The sequence below is a fragment of the Spermophilus citellus genome (genome assembly GCF_964194105.1).
Source record: "Spermophilus citellus genome assembly, chromosome: 9".
In the NCBI taxonomy this organism is placed as follows: domain Eukaryota; kingdom Metazoa; phylum Chordata; class Mammalia; order Rodentia; family Sciuridae; genus Spermophilus; species Spermophilus citellus.
This window is the reverse complement of record NC_138191.1, coordinates 135,751,780-135,778,094: the sequence shown is the minus strand read 5'-3', so window position 1 is coordinate 135,778,094 and position 26,315 is coordinate 135,751,780. Positions and strand designations below refer to the sequence as shown.

The following is a 26,315-nucleotide window of genomic DNA, read 5'->3' as shown; positions in this document are numbered from 1 at the left end:
CATTCTCCGTCTGTTGCTTTTGCTCAGAAACATTTTGCTACAAGCAGAAAGTTCTTAAAAGTTAATCCAGCACTGCTGTGCCAAGTGAGGCTGGAACAGCCCGCTCCTGACCCCAGCTGGCCCGAGTTTGGTGCAGGACCAGGAGTGACGCCAAGCAGAACAGAGTGCTTGCCTTGCCATGTCCCTGTTGTTCGGAATCAGAAAACAAGAGACATGCAAACACACACGTGTTTCACACTCGCACGCCCACAATCTGTTAGAAATACCACCACCACCAAAGACATGTTGATTGTCTCTGAATGCAGAGGATGCATCTGATGAAAAATTCACCTTTTAAGCATATATCCGTCTGCGCATTTCACCCATGTACCGTGGCCAGGTGTTTTTCCCAGGCAAATGGGATGCTGACTTTGCTGAGCCGGACATCGGCTCCTTCCTTCTCTGCAAGGTCCGGGGCTACTGCTACTTGGATGTGCGCCTGAGGGAGGGAGAAGAGCTGCTCCCAGCCAGCCCCGGGCAGCGCCAGACCCTGCTTGTGTCTGGAATGAGCTGCCAAGCCAAGGTTGCTTTTATAGCCTGGCTCTCTAGGCCTTGTGGCAGTTTCACAGAGGGGACCCGTGGCTATTGTCCCAGCAGGGCTGGGTTTGATCTCCCATTCTGCAGTGATGAAATCCCCTGGTCTGTCTCTTGCTTTGCAGGGCTGAAGTGGTATTAGGAAACATCATCAAGAAGAAGGGATGGAGGTAATTCCTCTCTGCACACACAGGGAAGGAGGGGAGGAGGGGTAGTGCCTGGGGGAGCAGATGTGCCCCCAGGTGCCTGCTGGGTGGATGGGCCACTGCACTGCAGTGGGGAGGAAAGTAGAGGGGGTCCGTTCTTTCCCGCTGACCAATGTATTGCCCCAGGGCAGTCTTACTATGGCCTGGAAGTCCCCCAGTTTTTCTTGCTGGGAAGGGAAAAACGTCTCAGAAGGGAGCAGCCCAGGCTCCTCCAGGGGAAGCAAGTGTTCATACCCTGAACGTCCAGGGCCAGGGCCAGGGCCAGGGCCAGGGCCAGGGAGGGTCTTGTGGGTCACTAGGTGAGTGTGAAATTCAGTTCTCTGAGGGGCGGAGGCAACGCTACTGGAGAATAGTGGAGTGGAGGCCGGCTGTGTTGGCCACCTGCCCTAGTGCCACTCTCCACATTAGTCCTACCCCACCCGCAGGGGTTGAGAGGGTAGGGCCCAGATGCAAAGCTATGAGAGCTGCCTTGGTAGCCAGGGTGCCAGAGTGAGCAGCTGTGGAGGGTCTGGGTGCAAAGCCTCCCTCCTCTTCAGAGGAGCCTGGAGGAGAGAATGGCCCCACCCTGTCTTCCCCCACCCAGGACAGCCAATGCCTCCTCCAGTTCGCTTCTCAGCCTCCACCTGGGGACCTGGCCACCCTGGGGCCCCGCTGCCTGGCCCCCGCTGCCTGAATACAGTTCTGGGTGGTTATTTGCAGCAGGGCTGCCTCCTGGCTCTGGGGGTGCCCTGAGATCCCAAGCCAGCCATGGAGAAATGCCATTTCACACCAGGCACCAGGCACCCAGGTGGGAAGGCTTTTGAGGATCCCACGTGGCAGCTGAGAGCTACTGGGGTGAGGGAGGACTGGGTCCAGTAACCCTTCTCCTCTCTCCTGTCCTGCAGGCGGTCCAGCCTCGTCATCACCACCAAGATCTTCTGGGGCGGAAAGTAGGTGCAGCGCACAGGAGGCTTCCTGCTGGGGTCCTGCAGCTGCAGCCCCGTCTCGAGCAGAAACCTGACTTGGGAGGCTCTGGGGGCAGGGGACAGTCCGCCTTGAGGAGGGAGGGTGTGTGGGCCCAGTGCAGTGTCCCATGCCCCATGCCCCACACAGCCCCGTGCAACTGGCACCCCACCTGCCTCGGGACATCCAGCCCAGAAAAGCAGCTTTGGCTGTTTGTCTTTTGCTCAAATCTTCTTTAATTTCTATTTATACTTCCATGTGGTTTTGGTTTTATTTTTATCCTGATTATAAAGGTAATATCATAAAAATTCTGGAAAACAGAAAATTTGTGAAGTGTCCTATCCATCCCAAATTCCCTGGGCCACCCGTCACCCCCACCATACTCTGGGCATCTGGCTCTCTATTCTCTCTGAGGCTGGACAAATTCCATCTCATAGGAATTAGGAATGAAACTCATCCTTAATTTTTAAAGGTCAAAGCCAAACTCTGGAGGCCAGGACACCTCTCCCCCAGCCCAGCGGCCAGGCTTCCACCTGAGCCCATGGGAACTCTGCCTGTGGCTTTGGACTGCCCCAAGGGCCTAGGCTCGCAGCATTTGCTGACCTGCTTCTCTGCCTGACACTGCACCCCGAGCTTCTTCCGCAGACGGCTGTGACCTCACGTCTACTCCTACTTGTTTTTCAGAGCGGAGACTGAGAGGGGCCTTTCCAGGAAGCACATCGTAGAGGGTGAGGCGGGGCTCTGCCATGGCCCAGGCCCATGTGGCCCTCCCTGGAGGAAGAGCAAACACACACACACAGTGCCGTGGCCCCAGCTGTCTGTCCTGCAAGGGGCCTAGCCCAGGGCGCCCAGAGCTCTGGTCTGACCCTCTCCTTCCACCCCAGGCAGGCAGGGTGGACCTTGCATTAAATGATGGCAGCCCTAGGGCTGGGCACAGACGGGCCAGGGTTTCAACCCAATGGCCTCAAGCAGGGGCCATCGCTTCCCCAAGCCCCTGTCACAGTGTCTGCAAAGCCAGGCCAGTGCTGCTGGGAGTGCTGGGCATCCTTGGGAATCCGGAAGGACCCAGGGGTTGCACAGAGACTCGCAGCCAGGGCTCAGCTCACAGGCACCAGAGCAAGGGGCCGGGACAGGGGCTCAGCCTGCTTGTTAGGGTCTTCAGGCCATTCCCAGTCACTCAGATCTCCATGGAGCCAACATTCCCCCTCCTCTAACACCACAGCCAGGCCCTGGTGCCGAGCCGTGCCGCAGCCGGCACATGCACCGCCAGCTCAGTGTTCCGAGCCTCCTGGTAGGGCTAGCTGGTGCTCCGCCCGAGTCCGACCCCGCAGGCCTTTTGTGGGGAAGACGGCAGATGCCCTCCCCTCCTCAGCTCTGCCTGTCATCCCTAGGACCCCCACGGCAGAAGAGCGGGGCCCCAGGGGCAGGTCTTCCTTCAGCCAAGGCATGTTGGGCCTGTGGTTCCTCTGTTCCCTCTGCCTGAGTGGCAGGACCCCCATTCCCTTTGGGCTGTGCCCTGACTTCCTCCTTTCCTCCCCCAGGTCTGAAGGCCTCTCTGGAGCGGCTGCAGCTGGAGTACGTGGATGTGGTGTTCGCCAACCGCCCAGACCCCAACACGCCCATGGAAGGTACGTGCTCCCCGGGGCACCGGCCAGCGGGCGCGGACCACAGAGCCGCGTGGGCGAGGGTCTGAACTGAGGCTCTGCAGGCCACCGCTTGGCCCCACGGGGCTGCCGCCAGGCCTGGTGGGGGGCGGACAGGCCTTCCCAGCCACCAGGCGCACACTGGAACCTCCAGGACGAGTCCACCCGTGCTGGGTCTGAGCCAACCCACGCCTGGCTGCTTTAGAACCGTGCGGAATGTTCTCTCCTCTCTGCTGTGGGCATTTTGTCGCAGTGAAGCGGCAGCATGAGGTCTCTGGCAGCGGCCGCCTTCTTTCAATCTGGTTCTGCTGGGAGGTTGTAGGGTCTTCTGCTCTGGGGATGGAATTCTTCCCCAAAGGAGAAAGTACACTCAGTGCTTTGGAAGCATCTTGGTTTCTTTGCGTTTTTATCCCTGGACTCCACACCCTCGTCCCTTCCCGCTCCCACCTCCGCCCCGGGCATCTTCTCGTTTGTGCTCTGCCGCTTTGGGGACTTGGAAATTCAGTGTGCTGGGACTATTTCTCTTCCTTTGTGTGTATACAGCATGCACTTGTGTGTGTATATCATTTTTTTTCTTTTAACAGAAGGATTCTGCACAAAGTGATTTGTGGTCCCCTCCTTGTGCCCTTTGTCACGCCACGCCTCCCGTGTTCCCACAGCTGTAAACTCGGTCTCTTTAAATCTTTCTTTTATCACCAGGGGACCCATTTAGTTCCTCCAAGTCAAGGACATTCATCATAGAAGGTACACAGTGCCCTCAGCCGGCCATTGACTCCTGTGTCCGAGCTGCATTTTATGAGACAGTGTTTTTATTTACACAGCTCTCTGTCCCCCATGACAAACCTCTCCATAAAATGCATCGGGGGAGGGGGAGCGCCCTATGAGGACATCTCGCAAGTGAAGGAAAAGCAAAGCGGTGTCGGAGCCCCTCGCCCCCACCCACACTGTCACCTCACCCTTTCCCTCCGTGCATGTCCCCCACCCCGCAGCCCTGCTCGCACTGCTGTGGTCTGCGGTGGCCAGTTGTCTCTGCCGAGGCCCCCTCTTGAGCTGAGAATGTGCACTCCCCACCTGGAAACCTGACTTTGGATGGTGCTGTGGGGAGGGTTGGGGACACCAGGCTTCCACAGAAGCAAACCCATCGGAGACCCCAGAACATGAGGCTCCAAGAAGTCCTGTCCCAGAGCTCTGCAGCACCCTGGCTCCTTGTGAGCATGCTGGCTGCCTATGGCCACCAGAGGCCCCTTGACCGGCTGAGCCAGTTGTCCTCTCACCTTCTGGCCAGACGTCTCCATGGAGATGGAGCCATTTTCTTCCTCGAAGTACACCTACATGAACCAGTGGGATTCTGAGGCCCAGGGCAGCCTCCAGCATGCTTGGTCTCTACCCCACCTCAGCTAAGGGCCCCGGCCCGGCCCTGAGCACAGGCCTTGGCCTCCCTGGGGACTGGGCAGTATTCCACACTGGAAGGCTCCTGCCTGCCACCTGGTGTGCCACCTGACCCCTCCCATGTATTATTTGTGATGCAGCAGCGATGCCCTGGGTTCTGGCAGCAGCTGGAAGGGTCTGGAGCCTGCTTCTGTCTATTAGCATTAAATATGGAGGAGAAGGAAATCTTCCCCAGTCGCCCATTTCTGGGCCGCTGACATCACACCTGTGCCCGTGCTCCTGAGGGTGGGTTCCACACCAGCTGCCTCTGCCCAGATCCTCTGGGGAGCCCAGGGGCCTGTGCCCAGGATCCCTGCCTCTGGGGACAGCCAGTCTCACACAGACCCCCACCCCAGGCGAACCGGCATGGAAAGGGCCTCACTGGGCCCCACCTGGCCTCGCTGGCTGGGATCGTCGTGATCAGAGAGAGCTGTGGGGGAGGGAAGGCGAGGGGCCAGGCTGGCCTTGGGGGTCCTTTGGCTTCCCTCCCTCTGGCATGTGGCCCAAGCCTTGGCTGAAGAGTCAGGAGTGCTGCTGCATGGTCACAGGTACCCCGTGAGTGTTTCTAAAAGACCGAGCCTGGGCTAGATGGAAAGGTCCCCTGGGACCAGCTGGACCTCCTCCAGGCTCTCCAACCAGGCATACCCTCCTGGGTCTGACATGCAGGTGGCCCCCAGGAGAGCCCCAAGAGGGCCCCAGAGAGGTTCAGACTCCCCTCCCAGCTCCCACCCTCCAGGATGGGCCGAGAGGATTCCCAGGAGCCACAGTCCCTGACTTGGAAGGAAAGAGAGGTCAGGGCTGGGCCTACCTGGCTAGAGGTGACCCTGCTGAGACCCCAACCCCAGAGCTACTTTAGCACCAGCACTGAGGACGCCCTGGGTCCCCCCTGGAGCAGACCCCGGCCAAAGGAGTACTTAGGGACCCAGGGTGGACAGGAAGTGACACCAACGCAGGATAGGCAGGAAACAGCACTGCCACCCTGCGCCAGGGAGGATGCCTGTGGGCCTGTGGCCACTCCGAGGCGGAGCTGTCTGAGCTACCTGGAGTCCCCTGTCCTCCCTTCCTTCCTCTCTTCTCCCTTTCCTCCCTTCCTCCTCTCATACCTCTGGCCATCCCCAGGGACCTGGGCTTTCCCCTCACAGTGGGTGCTGAGGAGCAAGCGGCTCCCGGAGATGGGCTTTCCAGGGCGGATGTTGTGGCTGTGTGTTTAGAAACACTTGTCCCCCTACTCCCCACGCTGCCTCTGGTGGTCGAACTTGCAAGCACTGTATGGGACCTGTGAGAAGCCAGGAGCCGCCAGGCCAGGGGCGCCTAGAAACTCTGAAAACTTTAGGCCTGGCTCTGTCGTAAAGACTGCGACATCCCCAGGAGGCCAGAATGCAGAGGGGGCCCTAGGACCAGCAGATTCTCACGTCTCAAAGACTTTTTTGAATCGTGGGCAGAATCTCACGCTGTCGGGAGACCCTTCCCCCTCCCTCATTTAGAAGGGTGGCCTGGGGCCTCAGCAACTTGCTCCTTAGGACTGATTTTGGCTATCCAGGACTCATGATCCCCAGAACTCCTGGAGCTGCCTAACTGTTCCCCTCCAGGCCTGGGCCCCTCACAGGAGGGGCACTCAGACCCCTGTTGCCCTGGCACCATCCAGTGGAGGGTGGGCCTGGGCAGTCTGTGCTTTGGGGGGCCTGGGGCTGGTCCAGGCAAGGCTCTGCACCTGCCCTGGTTCCCCAAAGCACAGGAGGAGCTCAACCCTGCACCCCACCTCGTGGAACCATGCAGGGTCCCAAACTCTGTCCCTGTGCCTGCAGACGCCATCATTTCCTCTCCACAGAACCCTCTAGATTCCCGTAAGACTGCAGTGTCCCGCAGGAGGCCATAAACAGGCAGGACATGCTTACTTCCTGTGCCTTTGGCCAGTCTCATCATTAGCTAAGCCATTCACCTGGCCCTTCCTGAGCAGCTGGGGTCTCCAGCTCTTCCCCAGACTGGAGCTCCTCCTCTCCCCCGCTCCTCTCCATAGCACATCACATTCCACCCATGACCCTTGTTTCAAAGAAACCGGAAGGCCTGTGACCAGAGGGAGAGATTGGTTTCAACTTCTCGGATGGTGACTCACTTTTTATCCCTTCTGGACCCCCAACCCCAGCCTCGGAGCCAGGAAGTACACTGCTTGCAAGACGTCTCTGCAGCCCACCCCCCAGCTCCCTGCCTGTGTTTGCAGAATGTCCCCAGGCTGGGCTGAGCCCCCAGCTGCCCCCACCTATGTTCTCCCTCTCTCATGACAGAGACCGTGCGGGCCATGACCCACGTCATCAACCAGGGGATGGCCATGTACTGGGGCACGTCGCGCTGGAGCTCCATGGAGATCATGGTACAGTGACACTCAGGGTGTGCCATGGGGCGGGGCTCTTCCTATGCTATAGAAAAGGATCTGGAGGCTCCGACACATTCTGTGCCTTTGGTCCCTGAGGAGGGGGACATATGGAAGAGTGTGGGGGTGATGCCCACAGCCCTTCTCCACAGGGCCTCAGCTGGAACCTCAGCGTTATGTGATGACAGATGCTGAGCCCCTGACCTCAGTCCCCCCACCTGTTGAACGAGCCTGGTAGCATGGCTTCTCCCTCATGCACCTGTTTTGAGGACTCCCAGAGAAGGTGTGTGATACTCTCAGCAGAGGTCCTGGATCCCAGCAAGTCCTCAATGATGGCATCACTAGCCACTGCCTTGGGCTCTGACACTGTTCTGGGTGCTCTGAAATTTAAGAATTTTCTGGAAGTTAAATCCCCTTTAATCCTTATAAGACTATATGAAGTAAGTGCTACTGTCATCCCATTTCTCAAATGTGAAGATCAAGGCACAGAAAGATTAAGTAACAAGCTCAAGGCCACACAGCTCAGGTGGAGATGGGTGCTCAGGCCATCAGGTACAGCCTGGGCTGCCTTAGAATGTGACTTGGCTGTCAGGACCCTGGGCTTCCATCTCTTAATCCACGCTGTTTCCCCCTCACTCACATTTTCAGGAAAGAATTTCACTAGCTGTCATTTCCCTCCATGGGAACCATTAGAGATGGAAGGTAGCAGAGGTTTCTTGGTATTTCTGCAAATACCAAGAAAGTCAGCAGGGTACCCTCTTCTCAAAGCTTGCAGGGAGAGTGAGGGCAGAGGCCCTGGGGTCTGCATCTTCCTGGGCTGACTTGCCCCAGCCCCCAGCCCCACTTCCGGCCTCGGCCCATTCAGTCTGGCCTCCCAGAACTCCCCGTATCCAGCCTCCCGCTCTGAGTCCCCGGGGCCTGCTTCACTGGACAAATCCAGCAGAGTTTCCATCCCTAACTGAACATAGCTCGTCCTCTGTGGTGTGCCATCAACGAGCATGCCCTGGGCACTTTCCCAGCCAGCGCTGGGCTCCAGGAGGTGTATCATCAACCCATCCTGCAGATGAGAAGGTTTGATGAGCCTCAAGCCCCAGGAGACAGGGCCTCTCAGGGTGGCAGCCAGGGCTCCCTTGCCAACCTGTCTAGAGGCCTTGGCTAGGGCTCACCCCATTGGAGAGGGGGCCTGCAGGGACCGGCCTGGAGCCTGGTCCTGGAAGTGGGCTGCTGTAGCTGCTGCCCCCTCCTAGGGGTGTGTTTGCTGTCACCGCTGTCACCCCAGGCCCAGGCCCAGGGCAGCACGCACGGTGGTAAGAACAGTCAGCACAGCAGCAGTCTCTGACGCCTGCCACAAGCCAGGCACCACTGAGGGCCACAGACACCTTGGCTCATAGGACCCTCAGGACAGATGGGGAAACTGAGGCACGGGGCCAGCAAGTGCCAGAAGCCCACGCGGGCACTGCAGTTTCCCCAGACACTTTCAACCTGGGGACCCCACAGCCGCCCCCTTTTCCTGGCTCACGGGGAGCTCACAGACTCCCAGGAAAGCTGAGGGGCATGGTGGGGGGAGCAGGCAGGGCCAGGCATTTCCAGGGATGCCTCGTGTCCTCTCCCTGCTGCCCCAGGCCTGTTGACGTGGGGGCTGCCTGGGCCCCTCTGTATCCGCAGGAGGCCTACTCCGTGGCCCGGCAGTTCAACCTGATCCCGCCCATCTGCGAGCAGGCAGAGTACCACATGTTCCAGCGCGAGAAGGTGGAGGTGCAGCTGCCGGAGCTGTTCCACAAGATAGGTGGGCACCCACCCCGCCACCTGCCAGCCAGCAGGCCCCAGGCTCCGTCTCACCTGCTTTTCCTCTCTCAGGAGTGGGCGCCATGACCTGGTCCCCTCTGGCCTGCGGCATCGTTTCTGGAAAGTATGACAGTGGCATCCCACCGTACTCGAGAGCCTCCTTGAAGGTGAAGGAGTGGCCCAGGGTGGGGAGGGGCGCTGTGGGCAGGGGAGGCCTGGGGCGGACCTCAGGGGCACAGCTGTCCCAGCCACCATCACCAGGATGGGTTTCCTGGCATGAGAACCTGGGCAGAGCCCCTTCCTCCTGACCCCACGTGTAGAGGGACCATCCACCCTGACACAGGCCCCAGGTGAGGAGGCCCCTTTGCCTGACACAATGTGGGCAGGGTCCACTTAGGCCCTTGGAGGTAGCCTCCCTTCCAGAACACCCCACTCTCCACCGCCACTGAGACCTCTGGGGCTAAGAGCAGGGCTGGGGGCTGGCAGGTGAGGTCACCCCAACCTCTCTGGTTTCCCTGGGTCCCCCAGGGGTCCTGACCTCAGAGACAGGTCCGACCTCACCCTGACACAGTCTGGCCCATGGCCCGTGATGCTGGAAGGCCTGGGCCTGGGGCGGGGCTGCTGTAAGGGAGAGGACTGAAAGGAGCACAGGTCATCAGCCATCTGCGGTGGGAGGCCCAGGTGACCCCTCACTTGTAGCTGTGTCCACCCCCAGGGCTACCAGTGGCTGAAAGACAAGATCCTGAGTGAGGAGGGCCGGCGCCAGCAGGCCAAGCTGAAGGAGCTGCAGGCCATCGCCGAGCGCCTGGGGTGCACCCTCCCCCAGCTGGCCATAGGTAACAGGGACCTGGGCACAGGGATGGGGTCTCTGAGGGCCTAGACTGTGGGGTCTCGCAGCTGGCCATAGGTGATGGGGCTCAGAACCCAGTGGGCCAGTGTCCCTGGGAGGAGTTGAGGAACTCCTGTGTGACATGGCCATAGCTGTCAGGGCTGCAAGGGACAGGGTTAGGTCCATGTCCCTGGGGAGAGGGCATGGGTCCTTGAGAGCCTGGGCCACCCCCTCCATCCACCAGCCATGTGGCACGGGGAACAAGGGGTCCCTGAGCCCTTGGGCCTTATTTCCACAGGAGCAGTGGGGCCAGAGCTCTCCGGCACCTTCTCCACGGGGCTTTGGGCAGAGTCCCCTTTGGCACTGCTGAGCTTCCTGGCACCCTCAGCCCCCAGACCAAAAAGCAGGGTCTCTCTGGCCCAGGCAGGGGCAAGGCAGAGCCAGAGGCCACAGTGGGAAGACCTGCCTCCCTCACCTCCTGTCTTGCTCCCCCAGCCTGGTGCCTGAGGAACGAGGGGGTCAGCTCTGTGCTCCTCGGTGCTTCCAACGCGGAACAGCTCATGGAGAACATTGGAGCAATACAGGTGAGTGGGGGCTGAGGTGGAGCTCAGGGCCCAGCGAGCCCTTCACCCAAGCACAGGGCCACTCAGCACCCGCAGTGCCCGGAAAAGTGCAGGGGCTGCATCTGGCATGCATGAGCCTGCTCTGAACTGCGTCCTGATAACAGGAACAGATATGAACACTAAATGCAAGAAGTCAGTGACAAATGCCAGGGGTGACCAGCGTCTTAGGAAGCACAGCAGGCAGGGCAGGAGAGCCACAGTGCCAGGCTTCAGGGGTCAGCTGGGCCAGTGGAGAAAGGGGCTTTGGAGCAAATCTTGAAGAAGTGCCAGAGACTCGTGCATAGAAGCTTCCGGGGGAGGAGCAGTCCTGGCAGGTTGAGGAGGCAGCAGGCAGAGCTGAGGTCTCCAGGGCGTTACATGCCTCTAAGGACTGGGCTGAGCTGGGAACAGAGCCTGGCATGCTCCAATGAGCTGTTGAAAGGGTCTTGCTTTCTGGCAGCTCATGGGGGCACTTCAAGGTCAAGGCCAAGGCCGAGATTGCTGGTGGGAGGTAGCAGCAGTCTCTGAGGTCAGGTGTGGGAGCTGTGGTTGGAGCCTGGGTGCTGATGAGATTGGCTGAGAAACTGGATATGGGGCGGGAGAGCAGAGTCAGTCCTGGGGAATTTTGTCACCCAGAAGGCTGGTATTGCTGTCACCTAAGGCAGGGGCAGCTGGGAGAGCAGTTAGGGGGCACAGAAGGCAGGCACTTGGGGCCTCGACCCTGCCACCACCACCTGCCAGTCCGTGGAACATGGAAGGGTCGCCTGCCTCCTCCACAGGCCCAGCCAGACTCATTCGTGGAGCTCTGACTAGTTCTTGTCCCCGCACACAGGTCCTTCCAAAACTGTCATCGTCCATTATCCACGAGATCGATAGCATTTTGGGCAATAAACCCTACAGCAAAAAGGACTACAGGTCCTAAGCTTCCCACCACCTGCTCGGACAGTTTCCGGTTCCCTCCTGTCTGTTCGCCGCTTATGCTGTTTTGACGCCAAGTACAGCGTGGGGTTTGTCTCCAAGAGAAAACACCACGCCCAGACGTCATCGGGAAATGATCTCCAGTCGCTGCCAGATGCCACCCGCTGCTTCCCCAGACCATGTCCAGCGTGAGCCAGGGAGATGGCATGGGTTAGGAAGGACCTTCAAGCAGTCCCACCCAAGCCTGTCGCCTCGGCTCATCCTTGGAGAAGAAACCAAGCTCCTCCCAGCCGCGACCCTTCGTGGCAGTTCCCAAGTCACAGCCAGGCAGAGACTTGGTTGGGTCCTCGGGGCAGGCAGAGTGGGCCTCTCCTCTACCAAGAACCGCCCCCTGGGAAAGAGTCCAGCACTTCCTGGAGCCCCCTCGCCAAGGCCCTGGTAGCTGGGGTCGGGCTCCCTATTAGAGGCTTCTTCAGCCTCCCTTTCCACAGGCTCCAGGTATTTTGTGCTGGGCCCAACCTCAGATCCCTTCCACTACCCCTCTCAACCCCACCCTGCCCAGGCCATGCCCACCCAGCTAGCCCTTGGCCCCCACCCCACCCTTGCTGGCAGGGGCAGGGACCCCAGGGAGATTGGCTCTGTGGTTTGGGACCCATAAAAGTTTGTGGATCTGACTTTTAGATGATTGTCCCACCGTCTCCAACTCTGCCCACAGTTGATAGGCCCCATGCCACAGAGGCCCAGAGCACATGGGAAGGGTCCCAGTGGAATGGGCCCTGTCCATGCCACAGAAGGCCCTGTGAAGCACAGTTAGTCACACCGTGGCTGCTGACCACCTGGGGGCAGGCGACAGTAGGCAGGGGCCATATGCCCAAGGCTGATTCCTTAGGCCCAAGACCCTTCTCTGTCCTGTGGCGGAGCAGTGGCCCTGAGTTCTGCCCAGAGAACACGTTTCGGCTCAGTGAGGGAGAGCCTCTGCGGTTCCGTGCTGCAGGCCCAATGACCAAGGGCTGTGCCACAGCAACAGTCCCCACAATATAGGAAAAGACCCCAGGGACCCTCTCCCTGGAGAGACGCATCCCCACCCAGGTCCAGGACAGGCTGGGGGAAGGGAGGGGAACAGGCGGAGTGTCAGCCCCTTTGCAGGGGGAGGCTGGAGGGATGGCCAGGAAGCCCACAGGCTCGAGGGGCCCAGTCCTGGGGTCCCACGGCCCTAGTGGCACCTAGCCTTTGCTGGCTCTGTGGGAGTGGGGCTCTATGAAACCTGCCCCGGCCCTGTCTAGCCAGCGGGCTTCTACGAGGCCCCGGGCAGGCGGTGGCTGGCCCATACCCCCCAGCGCAGGCACATCTGTTCCTGCTCTGCCCTTCAGCGGGGCTGTTATTCTGGAAAGGCTCCTCCCTGCCACTCCAAGGGCCTGCTGTCCAGGCCTGGCTGAGTGAAGGCCTGGGAAACAGCTGTAGGAAAACCACAAAGGAGGGGGAGGAGGCGGGCAGGGGAGAGAGGAGGGGAAGAGGCGGGCAGGGGAGAGAGGAGGGAGGAGGCAGGCAGGGGAGAGAGAAGGCCAGGCACACAGTGCCCTCCATTCCCCATCCGCCTTCCTGATGGCCCTGTAGGCTACAACCCTCACCCTGCCCAGACAGACCCTGGGGGCTCCTCCACCAAGACCTGCTGCACCAGAAGCAGCCTGTGGGTTCCCAAGAGGGTGCTGTCCTTTTCCAGCGGAGGCCACTGGGCTGAGGCCACTCCCCTCCATGCTGCTCCAAGGACAGGGTCCTGCAGTGGGCAGAGGGTGGTACTGAGGGCCAGGTGGCCCACCTCACTGGCAGGGAGCCCCGTTGGGAGGTGGTCTGCAGTGTGCAGTGGGGTCCGCGGCAGGGCTGCTGCGGGGAAAGTGGTGCCCACTGGCCGTGTTACCAAGGCAAGGGAGGCAAGGGCCCTGGGCCACACGTGCACACCCTGCCCAGAGCCCAGGCAGCCCCGGGTGGCACTTCCAGCAACATGGCTCTGAAGCATCTGTTCCTCTGGCATCCACTTGCAGGGAGGACGGGGCTCTGCTTCCTGGGGGTGGTCCCCAGTAGGAAGGAGGTTGGAGGGAGTTGGGCAGGACCTCTGGAGAAGGAGCAGAGGCCAAGGGCAGACTGAGCCTGGAAGGGGAGAGCTGCCCAGCCTCAGGGGCACCAGCACAGGTCTAGGACCAGCAGCTCTCCCTGGGTGCCAGGCCTACCTCCTGGGCCCCAGCTGCCGGCTGGCCCTGCCTGGCCACCCTCCAGCAGCCCCCACCCTCTTCTGGAAGCAGTTTGCCAAGCAGGGGCCCACTGGGCGGGCTGGACATAGGAGAGGGCCCAGGGTGGGGGGTCAGCCTTCTTTGGGGGCAGCAGAGCCCCACTACTGCTCATCCCAAACACATGGTCAGATCTGGGGTCCCGAGGAAGACGCCCGGCCACCCTCTTCTCAGCCAGTCTGTAAATCACACGCCCGCCCTCCCTCCCCCTTTCTAACGACCGTGGTTCCCCAGCTACCGCGTTCCCCACTGGCAGACTGCCGCGCCTGCCTCGAGCTTCCCAACCAGACAGACCAGGACCCAGCCGCCTGTCTATGGAATGACTAATAAACCCAAGCCTGCGGGTCTCCTGCCTCTTGTTCTCATTTCCTTAGGGTCTGGGCTGGGCCAGGGCTGCCAACTGTAGACACCCAAAGACTGGGGCTCCCGAACCGGACCCTATGGCCAAAAGGTGGGTTGGGGTGAAGGACCCTGCAGGAAGCAAAGGCCAGGGTCAGACGTGGGGCTGGGGTGCCCCCCCTGCACCCGACACACACACGGTCTGTGGCCCTGTCCCACGGCCCAGGGATGGTTGCTGGGAGGCTGTCGTAGCTTGAGGGACTGGCTGGCTGTGGTCCTCACGATGAGGGGTCGGGGCCTGGGGAAACCCACAAGATTGGGGTGCAGGTAGAAGGGCATCTCCCCAGCACATGGCTACTCACTGCCCATCCCTCCCAGTGCGACCAAGCCCTAGAAGTGTGACTTCTCAGGTGGGACATGGCTTGGACCAGGGTCCCCCACTCCACCCTCCCCAGCCCTTTTGTAAATGAGAATCTGACTCAGTCCCTTCCCAAAGGGTTTATTAAAACACAGAAACCAAAACATACACGCAGAGTACAAAGAAAAGGTGACTGTGTTGGCTGTGGTCTCTGCCAGCCTCCTGCAGGAGACGGTGAGCCACAACCCCCGGGGAACTTGGTGTCCAAGGTTCAACCCCTGCCCCACTAGGGACCCCGCAGCAGGAGAGACCCTCTTAGCTGGCCCAGAGTGCCAGGCCCTCCCTTGGCCAGCCTGAGGATGTGCCTGGGCCAGGGGCCTGGGCAGGCAAGTCCCTCCTCCGCCGCCCAGGCGGGCCTTCCCTCCTCTCCAGGCCAAGCCAGCAGGAGCTGCAAGGCGGGGGCGCCAACCTCCGTGCAAGGAGTCAGGACACACACACACACACACCCAACGGGCCCTTTCTGGGTATCGCACCTAAAAAAATACTTTGTTTAAAAAAAAAATCTGAAACTTAAGGGGAAAAAATCCATAAACACAACAACCCCCACGCCTTGGGCTGACGGCCACAACCTGTAAACTCGGGGACCAGCAGGCAGCAGCGGCTCCCCTAGGTGCCAAGGCTGTGCAGAAGGGCTGGGGCACCGTCCACCTGAAGCTACAACCAGGCCACCGGGACAGCAAGGGCAGAGGGGTGGGTCAGCCTCGCCCTCCCAGGCCCCCATGCACACTAGAGGCCACAGGTCCCCAAGCCCACCCCTCAGTGGCCCTGGGATCTGCAGGCTGAGTCCTGGTCAACCCTGGGCCTGGGTGGAGAGCAGCCAGAGGACTCTGAGAAGGAAGCCCAGCCACAGGAGGACCTGGCTGTGGGACAAGGGAGTCGGGCCTGCCTCTGGGAGAAACCAAAGCTGCAGGAGACAGGAGCCTCCAGCTGCCCTTCAGGGAGGCTCCTCACACCTGCCCCAGGGGGACAGAGCAGCCTGGAGGCAGGTGTGTGGGAAGGCGCCCTCAGAAGTGGTCACGCCAACCCAAAGGCCAGTGCCACCGGGCGGACCGCTGAGCCCTTTGGCCCAAAGTCAGCTCAACAAACCCCCACACTGGACAAAACAGAGGGCTGGGGACCAGGAAGGCAGGCTGCCCTGGGGCTCAAGGGCGGCCATCTCCAGGGCAAATCCAACGGCCTGAAGAGGCCAAGGCAGGCCTCCCCGGGGCTCCCCGCTCCCCACCACAGCTCTGGCAGGAAGTTACTGAGGAACCAGGATGAGAACAATCTGGAAAACCTTTCCTTTCAGAAACCTGCCCCACTTTCGGCAGCCCATCCTCCCGGGTGTCTTGGGTGCTGGTCGTGGAGAACACGCTCTCCCCAGGGCCAGGCTGGCTGTGGGTGCCACCTCCAGCCTAGCAGGGAAGGGGGACGAGGGTCCCCTGGACAGGCCTGGGAAGAAGCAGAGAGAGGGACCGAGCAAGGTTTCCAGGGAGGAGTCACAACCAGGGAGACCACCAGCCCTTGGGAGGGGCAAGGGAGAGGGTCATCAACTGGCCTCAGGACCCTGCACTGGGGCGGGGCCGGGGCTGTCCCAGAGGCCACCCAGGGGCTGACTGCCCACCCACTGAGGATGACATCACAGTGGCCCTGGGTTGGGGAGTGAGCTCGCGGCAGGTCTTCTCATCTGGCCTGAGCCAGGAGGCTGCAGGGGTGCTGACCAGAGGATGGTGGTGCTAGATGACCACAGAGGCTTGTGAGGACAAGGGCCACCCTCCTGGGAGGCGGGGCAGCCACCCCGGGAACTCTGCGTGCTCAAGCCTGCCGACCACCCAACCCTCTCCGCCTCCGGGGCTCTCCTCCCCCTGCCCACCCCCGCTCTCAGAGTTGGGCCAGACTTGGATCAAGACTGGAACAAGGGGCCTTGGGGTCTGGTCCAGGGGTTCAGAGAAAAAGCCATGTTACAGATGAGCAACCTGGAGCTCAGGGAGGGCCGGGCATTTGCCCAAGTGTCCATGAGATGAGGCTGAGACTGACTACTGCCCCTGGCCTCACTTCTGTCCCCGACAGGCCCAGAGACACCATGTCCCTCATGCCTCTCCCAGGGAGTGGAGTCTGAGCCCCTCTTGCTCCCAAGCCCAGCCAGTTCCTCAGTGAGTTTCCTTCTGCACTAAAGGACCCCCACCCTAGAGCACTTCCTGGGAGGCTCCAGCTCAAGGCTGCACAGCTCCATCCGTGCTAAGCTGGGCCAGTGGGAGGGTTAGACAACAGGCACAAGGCCTGGCCAGCTCCCAAGGACCCCCATCCTGCGTCGGGGCATTATGAGGTCTGGAGGGCGGGGAAGGAGCAAGGGTGGAGCTGGATTCCAACCAGGCACAGTTGGGAAGAAGGGCAGGGGCTCCTCGGCCTTCCCACAGAGGAGGCAGAAGCAGGAAGGCTCCTGCTAAGAAAGGTCTAGTCCCCTGCCTCCCCACAGAGCTCTTCCCACACCCTCCAAGAACTCATCGAGGGCAGCTGGGGCCCCTGCCTCATGCAGCAAGAGCCCAGATGGAGGACCCCCCAGGGACAGAGAAGGGGACAGTCCAGGCCTCAGGGGTCTGCCTGATTCCTCCACATCTGTGGCCCAGAACAGAAAAGTCTATACCCAAAGGTGGGTGGACAGGCCTCGCAGGACACAGGACAAGGCAGGGTCTCCTGGGCCATCAAAGACCAGGTCCCTCCTTACCAGGACACAAGCTCTCACCTGCCCATAACCACCCCCAGCAGATGGCAAACCTCCATCCTTTCCTACAGTGGCTCGAACAGACTCATGCCCCTCCTCCCTGGCCGCACACGCTGAAGCCTGCCATGTACTTCTGGGGCCTCTCTACTGGTAGCAAGAGCCCAACCTTCAGGACATGCTGGGCCAGAGACAGACATATATCCCCCAGAAGACAGCCTCTACCTGGTGGTCTCCATCCCGGGCAGGAAGGAGACAGGAAAACCCTGTCTGATCCAGCATCAGCAGCATCTCCTCCATCAGAGCAAGGTGGCCCCTCTCCCACCTGGCCCACCTGGTTCTGGGGGTACCAGGCGGGCAGGGGCTGCAGCAGGAGGGCAGGCGGGACGGGGCAGGAAACACTGAGTTCTCCCCAGCTGGGCTGAGCCTGCAGGGTGGCGCCAGGGCCTCCAGGGAGCTTCCCCTTAGGTCTGGAGCCTGGTGACGAGACGTGAGTGCTGTGCTCAGAATCTTCCATACGTCATCCAACTTTTATCAAGACAAATTCATCCGAATCTTCAATAGGAAAGTGCAAAAGATGTACAGATAAATGAAATCTCTCTAGGAAGTCGTCTGGAAAAGGTGGCGAGAGGGCATGTCCAGCATGGCAGTGGGTGTGACGCTGCGTGGAAGAACTCAGTTACGACAAGGTGGCACTCTGGGCTCTGGCCAGCCAGGCTAGGCCTTGTTCTCTGTGAGATGATGGCACTTCTCCATTTCCCTTTTGTCCCAAGGTGGCACCGGTTCTAAAAAGGCAGCAGCTTTTCTCTCCCGTGGGGGTCAGGCAGGTGGCCCGGTAAGTGTGGCTGCAAAAAGCAGGTCAGTGGGTTATGTGTCTAGGTGGCCAGGTGGCCAGAGATACCCCAGAGCCTACAGCTGACCACTGGCCAGGCCGTGAGCTGTACCCAGAGTGCTGGACAGCTCTCCTCAGTCTCCAGTGGGGTGACCAGCCTGGAAGTCCATCACCTTCATCCTCAAACTGTCCTGTCTGCTCTTATGGGGACAGAACTCAGGGGAAGCTGGTGGTCCCAGTGAAGGAGGTGGCAAGAGCTGCCAGTTAGTCTGTGATAGCCCCCCTCCCTCTCCATTCCAGTAACACTCCTCAAGCTTTCAGTGAGGGTGTGAAACAAGACATAACTGCCCGCAGTACCCCACTGAGCAGGACAGTCAAGGCAGGATGGGGCACTGCTCTGGGGCAACTGTCCCAATTCACCACCAAGAACACAGGTGTACACGGAAGTACAAAGACGGAGGTGCACACACAGGGTCTGCCCAGGTCCACTGGGTCCTCTGTGTCCTGCCACCCAGCCTCCCATGGCAGACAGCCTGGCCCAAGGTGGTCCCAGGGCAAAGGGGGGCTGGGTGGAGGGGTCCAGGCCAGTGGGTGACTCCCAAAGCCCGAAGCAGTGAAGACCCGAGGCTTAGGGACCAGAATCAAGCACATGGACGGGCTAGTTCTAGCCAGGCCTGACTTGCCAAGCTGGCCGGGTGGGCGCAGGACAGGGGAGCAGCCAGGAGGGACCTCACCTCAGCTGGAAATGAGCGCTGCAACAGGGGGAAGTCACAGGGACGGCTAGATATCTGCCAAAGAGAGAGAACACGGCGGCTTGCTGGGCATCCGCAGCAGGCGGCAGGCTGGGCCCTGGCAGGGCACCGTGTGCATGCTGCCCGGAAGCGGAGGGGCACCTACCGGTCACATAGGGCCCTAGGGGCATCTGGTTGTAGTTGACAATCCCTCCCGGTCCAGGGCCCCGGAAGTTGGGCCCAAAGTTGTTGTTGTACATCTGGGAGGAGCCAAAAGCGCCCTGGAGGCAAGGATTCAGCTTTACAGGTGCCGCTCAGCACCCACCCAGCCCCAGCTGGGGCAGCGGGCGCCCGAGGGGCTGGCCCCACGGCATGCAGTCTGAACCTGACCTGCTGGATGGTGGGGTCCCCAGCACGGTTAGTCAGGCGGCTCAAGATGCTGCGCTCCGACATCTGCAAGCGGGCAGCCACCGGGGGGATGCGTGACAACATGGAGGGCAGGCGTGTCACATCTGCCTTCATGTCACTCAGCAGCTCCTCCAGCTGGTTCAGGACTGCAGGGCAGGAGGGCCCAGGAATGGAGGGGCTTGCTGGCTGGTGCCGCCCACGCAGCAGCCAGGCCAGCCCTCATTCACAAGGGTGTGTTACGGCACCCCAGCATCAGACACCAGGGGGCGCCCTCGCCAGGCGCAGGAAGCCCTTTGGCCAACTGGAGGATCAGTGGGCTTTCCAAATAACTCCAGGGGCCCCTGCTCTGGCAGAGGCAAAGCAGAAACACGGGGTTTCCCTCCACACAAAGAGCCTCCCCAGGAGGCCACAGCCCTGGTCCAACCCCAGGGACAGGATGCAGGGCTCACAGGACAAGGCTCACTAGCACACAGAGGACACACAGCTTCACCTCCCCGGGTTCGTGAGAACTGAAGGGAGGTGCATATCAGGCTCCATAACCATGAGGCTTTAAATCCTTGGCCTGTCACCTACCCAGCCCAGGGCCTGCTCACAGGTCCAAGAAAGGAGCCTCAGTTTCCCCTCGGTGAGGGACTGCCCCAGGCTGACCCAGGAGGCCAGGCCCTGGGACGGACCTTCTGCCCCTGCCCCTCCCCCAGGGTGCCCTGGCCCAGGACGGCTCACCCTTGTGCAGGACAGCATTGGCAGGCTTGTTCCCGGCCAGGGACTCCTTGGACAGGTGCTGGTGGCTCTCGGCAAGGCACTCCACTTCGGCCAGACGGGCGTTGAGGGCCATGGCTGGGTGGTTGGGGTCCTGGGTCATGTTGAGGTACGCGGCCCTCCGGAGCTGCTCCTCGATGACCAGCGCCTGCTCCAGCAGCTGGGGGGTGAGAGGTTGGCTGGCCCCTCCTCCTGGACGGCCACGCTCCTCCTCCACCAGCGCCCAGCCAGGCCCAGGCAGGAAGGAGGAAGACGTCCTCCACCTAGGCCTTCGCCTCAGACCCCTCTCCATGCCCCCCCACCTCTGGCCCTGCGAGGACTGACCTTGAACCTGCGGGCCAGGAACTTGTTCTTCATCTCCAGGTAGTTGCCCTTGTGGATCTCAGACTTGAAGGGCTCATTGAGGATCATGTACCTCGGGTCATTCTGGATGTCCTGCCAGCGGGCATAGCCGTGCCTGCAGGCACCGTTAAGGACAAAGCTGGCCACAGGGAGGGGCGGGGCTGGCAGCTGGGGTGGAGGGAACAGCCTGAGGCTTGGCACCCAGCTCTTGCCCTCAGGCAAGTCATAGTCTCAGCTAAAGATGAGATGTTGATGGGGGGCAATGGGGACAATCTCTCAGGCAGTGACAGGTGTCCTCAGTGTGCCAGACATGGCACAGGGACCCCAACATGGCCACTTCCTCCACCCCAATAACCAGGGTGGGTAGGCCCAAGTGCCAACACCCAGGGCCTGTGGGTGGGGCCTGAGCTGGAAGCAGTCTCAGAGGCGTGATGGAGAAGAGGCCGCGTAGACCAGGACCAGGTAAGAGGAGGGAAGTCTGGGCCAGACCACAGAGCCCGCGTGTGAGTGCCAGGGCGTCCCTGGAAGCTAGGAGAAGGCGCTACAGGGTCCCCACAGAGCCTTCAGAGGGCTCCTGCTGAGGTTCCCAGAGCCAGGGGCCAGCACCCGGCCGGCCTGGTCTGCCCAAGGATACGTCACGATGCCCGCCAGCAGCCAGTAGTCATGGCGCCGGTGCCAGATGTCATAGATCTTTCCCGAGGACACGGCGGCACGTTCCTCATTCTGCCACAAGGTATGCAGCTCTGGGAAAACCGCCAACGAACAGAATGAGAGGAGCCCCACTCTGCGGTCTCAGCGGTGGGCTGGAAGCACTCCCCTAACACTGGCCCTTCACACCCCCCCCCCAGAGTTCAAGGCTCCGATGTACTAGGACAGGACATGAGACGGACTTTCCTCAACCATTCACACCGTAGCACAAAGTAACACCGGCCCAGCTCCCGGGGCCCACAGTCAGGGACAGCAACAGCCCCAGCTCTCTGCCCCTCCATACCCGTGAAGCCCCCGTCGGCAATGTTGAACATGAATTTGAACTTCCCGTTCTTCTCTTCCTTCTTCCCCTCATCGTCCTCCTCTCTGTCACCGTTTTGCTGTGTCTCAGCGGGCTCCTTCTCCTCAACTTTGGGGTCATCTGTGAGTGGAAAGATCTCGTTAACTGAGCTGAGGTTGTGGCTCAGTGACAGAGCACTTGCCCAGCACACTTGAGACACTGGGTTCGATCCTCAGAATCACATAAAAATTAAATTAAGGTTATTGTGTTCACCTACAACTAAAACAAATATTTTAAAAAAAAGAGAGATCTTGAGATCATGTTAACTGTCCATCCAAGGCACTGGCCAGGGTCCAAAGGCAAGCAGGGGTCCAGAGGAACAATGTTCTAGGATTTACAGCACCTACCATGTGCAAATCTGAACCCCAAATCCTCCAAACCAAGATCTATGACCAGGTCTCTCCCTCCCTGGGAGCCATGGAAGGGCCAGGAGAGAGCAGGGAGTCCATTTCCAGGGAGCAGACCACTGTGCTACCAGGGACTGATGAGTCCAGGCTCCCATGCCCAGCTCCAATCAGATGACTGACCAGGGCCCAGGAGGACCATCAGGGACCAAAGGACACAAGGAAGAAGGCAGAAAAGCCCCAAACCTGGCCTGCAGTCGCTGCCGTCCCCTCTGCTGTGACTCAAGCCTAGCTCCAGCTTATCCAGAGCTCTCTCCTTCTCAGGAGGCACTTCCTCTGCAAGATAAAGAGGGTTCACAGGTGGAGGCTCAGGAGGTCAAAGAACCCCATGCCTCTACCTGAAGTCCAACAGGTGCATCCATGAGCTCTGGGAGTCCAGGCCTGGACACCCACTCCAGAGGCTTGCCCTGCCCCCATCTGCAAGCCATAGTCTGGAATCGCCTTCCTGCACCAAAAACCAAAGGATGTGAAGTCCAGCCACTGGGCAGGCCACAGCCCTGTGGAACTCCTCTTAAAACATCCACAAGTTCCAGGCAGAATAGATTGCATTAGTGGGGCTGGGGACAGCTTAGCAGCAGAGGGCTTGCCTAGCGTTTGCAGGGTCAGGGCTCAGACCCCCAGCACCACAAACAGATGATACACACACAAACACACACAATCACATCACTAAAAAAGCCATCAACACAGGCGATCTGAGTGGGGGTGGTCCAGGGAGGCTCACTGAGCCCAGGAATTCAAGGCCAGTCTGGACAATACAGCAAGACCCTGTCTCCTCAAAAAAAAAAAAAAAAGTGAGTTCAGTAAAAGAAAAGAAAGTCATCAGGAGCCAGAAATAAAGAAGAAATTAAAGCCAGGGATACATGAGCTGGCATCTGGTGGCCCCATCAGGGAGTCATAACCACCAGGAATGGGGGTGCTGGGGCTGGGTCTCAACACCTCAGCAGGACAGATGGGTCAGCCCAAAAGACGCAGAGCGCTGGAGCTAAGCCAGCACCCTCCGACCAGTCTGCTCTGTGAGTGGAAGTTCCATCCGACAGGCACAACCAGAAGCCCATCTCCAGCAGAGCCCCAGGGGAAGAAGGTCCTCCTGAGGAGCCCAAACCCAAAGTCTAGGACCCCCAGGCTGCAGGGTCACAACCATCAAGTCCCAGCAAAGACAGCATCATATAAACTGGTCCCAGACCAGCAAATCTACTAGTGGGACCACTGGGCCCCAAGCACTTGGAAATAAAGGGGGAGGGACATGACACTGTCCAGGTGACATCCAGAACCTGGAAAACCACCATCCATCCACCTGGGCAACCCGCAGGGAGTCAGCGAGCAGCCGTGTCTGGAGGTGATAAAACCAGGAGACAGGCACTAAAGCCAGAGTGTCTGGAATGGTTAAAGGGAAGGGAAATCGACAGAAAGAACAGAGCCCACAGGGGAAGAATAAGACCAAAAACAAGCTGGGAGCCAGATGCAGTGCAGCATGCCTGTAATCCCTCAGCTCAAGAGACTGAGGCAGGAGGATCCCAAGTTCAAAGCCGGCTTCAGCAACTAGTGAGGCCCTAAGCAACTCAGGAAGACCCTTCTCTAAATAAAATATTAAAAAGAGCCAAGGATGGGGCTGGGGATGTGGCTCAAGCGGTAGCGCGCTCGCCTGGCATGCGTGCGGCCCGGGTTCGATCCTCAGCACCACATACCAACAAAGATGTTGTGCCCGCCGAGAACTAAAAAATAAATATTAAAATTAAAAAAAAAAAAAAGAAACGCAGGTAGCTGCTGGCGGCATGTGGCCCCCAGGTGGTGGCAGCAAGGAAATGGGACCTCAGTCCTCCAAGTGTTCCAACCTCAAGAGACCAATGTCAGTAAACAAGAATGAGTTTGGAAGTGCTTTCTCCCCAGAACCCTCAGGGGGGAACCTGGCCCAGCTAAAACTTTGACTTCCGTCTCCAAGACCTCCGGAAGAGGACTCAGCCGCGCCCTGGCCTGACTTCTGACCGGAGAGCTGGGAGCTAACACACGCACTGTTCTGAGCCCTCGGGTGTGCAGTCATGCCTACGCAGCCACGGAGCGGAGCAAATGGGAATCCGGAGACACAGCCAGGTCAAGCCAGGATAACCAAAGCTGGGTCGGAGGAGAACCCAGAAACCGCGCAGAGAAAGGCAAGAAGGCAGCAAGATGTGAAGGGCTGCTCGCACCCCTGCCGCTGCCCGTCCTGGTCCCCTGCTTTCTTCAGAGCATCCGAAGTCTCTTCTACTTATTGGTGTTGCCCACGTCTCACACCAGGGCGGCTCTGGTTCACGGGTTGTGTCCCTGCACCTGGAACAGTGACTGACAGTCAGCTCGCTCTACATCTTGTTGGAAAGTGAATGGATCCATGAGTTATAGGAATTCCAGGAGGAAAGAACTGTGATGGAGCAGAGAGTTTGCAAAGAGGGAATGACCGGGAGTTTCCCACACTTGATCTAGGACCTACAAGCTTTGCTTTGAGAATCAGGGAATCTCAAGCAGGGCAGGAATTTCCCTGTATTGAAACCACACATCGCCAAAGACAGAGAAAAATCTTAAAAGCAGCCTTCCGAGGCTGGGGATGTGGCTCAGTGGTACAGTGCTTGCCTAGCACGCACAAGGCCCTGGGTTCAACCCCCACCACCACACATTCAAAAAAAGACTTTTAACGGTAGAAAATAAGAGTAAAGACTGGTGTCCTCCAAAGGATCCACAATTCACTGGTAGCATCCTTCCCAGCAGCACAATGAAAGCCAGAATAAAAAGGAGATATCTTCAAAGGGCTAAGGGGAAATCCCCGGCCCACCTCAGCCTTACCATCATTCAAGGGGAAAGGGAAACAATCCACAGGAATTTGCAGGAAGCACCATTAAAGGGTGTGTTAGAAAGGGGACTTCAGTGAAGCAGTACGGGACAGGTGAGCACACACAAAAGCAAAGAGACTGTGAAGACCTAAACAAGGATCAGAGCGTCAGAGGGACATCAGCAAATGTGGGGACATCAAAGCAAACTGAAACTAAAAATTCAAGGCAAAAGCAACAGAGCAGATGGGAGGGAAGTGAACTACAGCTAACAGTCCACGGTCTCGATGCGATTCAGGAGGGCTGTGTGGTAAAAATCAACACTGCAGAACAGAATCAACCATAAATGTTCCAAATGAGTCGGGAGGAAAGAGAACTTATGAAGAAATTTGATCATTTCAAAATGCGGCAAGAGGGGAGAAAAAAGAAAAGAAAGGCAAGAGTCATATAAAAACAAGATACAAATTCATCCAACTATCTAATTCCTGCAATAAATGTAAAGAGATCAAACTTCCCTGCCAAAAGACAGAGATTTAAACTAGAGAGTCCTCTACAGGGTTTATAAGAGATGCCTAAAACACAAATGCATAGAGATTAAAAGTAAAGCAACCAAGGAAAACATCTGCAAATCATACGGCTGGTAAGGAAACACAAATCTATAAAGAACTCCTGCTGGGCACAGAGGTGCAGCCTAGCATTCCAGCAACTCAGGAGGCTGAGGCAGGAGGATCGCAGGTTCAAGGCCAATCTCCACAACAAAGCAAGGCCCTGTCTCAAAATTTAAAAAAATAAATAAAAAGGGCTTGGGGGTACTCTCAATGGTAGAGCACCCTGGGTTCAATCTCCAGCACCTGGGGTGGGAGGGGGGAGAACCCTTATAAGTCAATAAGAAGAAGACAAATCACAAAATCTTAGAATGGGCAAAGAATCTGAAAAGACATTTCTCAAACATATATACCCATGGGCCATAAGCACCTGAAAAAGTACATCTTCAGGCACAAACGGAGTACAAACAGGAACCCCAATAGGAGACTGACTCTCACCCCTAGGATGGCTATAACCAAGACAGATAAGAACAAGGGTTGACTAGCACAGGGGGCCACCCTCACGCCTTGCTGGTGGGCATGTAAACTGGTCAGCACGTGTGAGAACAATTCACCATTCCTCAAAATATGAAACAGCTGCTGTACGATCCAGCAAGGCTCCTCCCAGTGGACACCCGAGAGAAACAAAAACCCACGTTCACACAAAAACGTGGGCACATATGTTCACACCAGAATCCTTCACAATAGCTGAAGGTAGGCACAGCCCCAAATCCATCAGCTATGAACGGATAAACAAACCCACCAACCCAGTCAATGGGAAATCACTTGGCTACAGAAAGGAAACCAGCCTTCCATGACACAGGTAAGCTTTCAAAACACCGTGCTAAACAAAGGAAGCCAGACACAGAAGACCAGCGTGTTTTATGGTTTCTGTTTACATGAAACATTCCAAGGAGGCGAATCCACGGAGACGGAAAATAGAGTAGCGATTGCCAGGAACTGGGGAGAGGAAGAAATGGGGAGGGACTGGGAATGGGTACGCAGCTTCTCTCCAGCGTGATGGAATGTTGTGGAATTAGACAGCGGTGATGGTCACACAAGTCTGTGAATGTCCTCAAGACCCATGGGCGGGAGGTACACTTGAAATGCATGGACCCCTGCAGGTGAATCACATCCCGACCAGAATGTTTGTTTTTTTTTTTTAAATGGAGATAGAAAAAAGCATATAGTATACATTCAACAGATGGTCAATAGAAATCAGCCACAATAAACTTCAAAGCAAAATGGATCAGGAGAGACAGTCACTACCACAGGAGAATTAGACGCCCGTGTCACTAGAAAAATAAGAAACCCCCAAACAGATGAACACCTGACACCCCGCCTCAAATCACGGGAAGCAGAATCCAGAATCGGGCACTGC

The 26,315-nt window shown here is 58.6% G+C and overlaps 2 protein-coding genes across 7 annotated transcripts in view; one reads left to right on the top strand and one right to left on the bottom strand.

The window, feature by feature from the left end:
• Positions 1–13,786, top strand: part of KCNAB2 (potassium voltage-gated channel subfamily A regulatory beta subunit 2) — an 84,887-nt gene extending 71,101 nt beyond the window's left edge. For all 6 annotated transcript variants that reach the window (XM_081306824.1, XM_081306825.1, XM_081306821.1 and 3 more), the window contains 10 exons: positions 699–743; positions 1,664–1,708; positions 2,406–2,449; positions 3,263–3,349; positions 7,075–7,160; positions 8,826–8,946; positions 9,018–9,112; positions 9,661–9,781; positions 10,270–10,358; positions 11,209–13,786. In XM_081306824.1, coding sequence (XP_081162950.1) covers positions 699–743; positions 1,664–1,708; positions 2,406–2,449; positions 3,263–3,349; positions 7,075–7,160; positions 8,826–8,946; positions 9,018–9,112; positions 9,661–9,781; positions 10,270–10,358; positions 11,209–11,298 — 823 coding nt within the window. In that variant the 3' untranslated portion in view covers positions 11,299–13,786. The remainder of the gene's footprint in view (positions 1–698; positions 744–1,663; positions 1,709–2,405; positions 2,450–3,262; positions 3,350–7,074; positions 7,161–8,825; positions 8,947–9,017; positions 9,113–9,660; positions 9,782–10,269; positions 10,359–11,208) is intronic.
• Positions 13,787–15,075: 1,289 nt separating this feature from the next.
• Positions 15,076–26,315, bottom strand: part of CHD5 (chromodomain helicase DNA binding protein 5) — a 58,906-nt gene continuing 47,666 nt past the window's right edge. The window contains exons 34-42 of the mRNA XM_081307730.1: positions 21,742–21,831; positions 21,095–21,232; positions 20,738–20,846; positions 20,086–20,218; positions 19,726–19,921; positions 18,985–19,148; positions 18,761–18,875; positions 18,598–18,651; positions 15,076–17,876 (exon numbers count right to left, since the gene is read on the bottom strand). Coding sequence (XP_081163856.1) covers positions 18,644–18,651; positions 18,761–18,875; positions 18,985–19,148; positions 19,726–19,921; positions 20,086–20,218; positions 20,738–20,846; positions 21,095–21,232; positions 21,742–21,831 — 953 coding nt within the window. The 3' untranslated portion in view covers positions 15,076–17,876; positions 18,598–18,643. The remainder of the gene's footprint in view (positions 17,877–18,597; positions 18,652–18,760; positions 18,876–18,984; positions 19,149–19,725; positions 19,922–20,085; positions 20,219–20,737; positions 20,847–21,094; positions 21,233–21,741; positions 21,832–26,315) is intronic.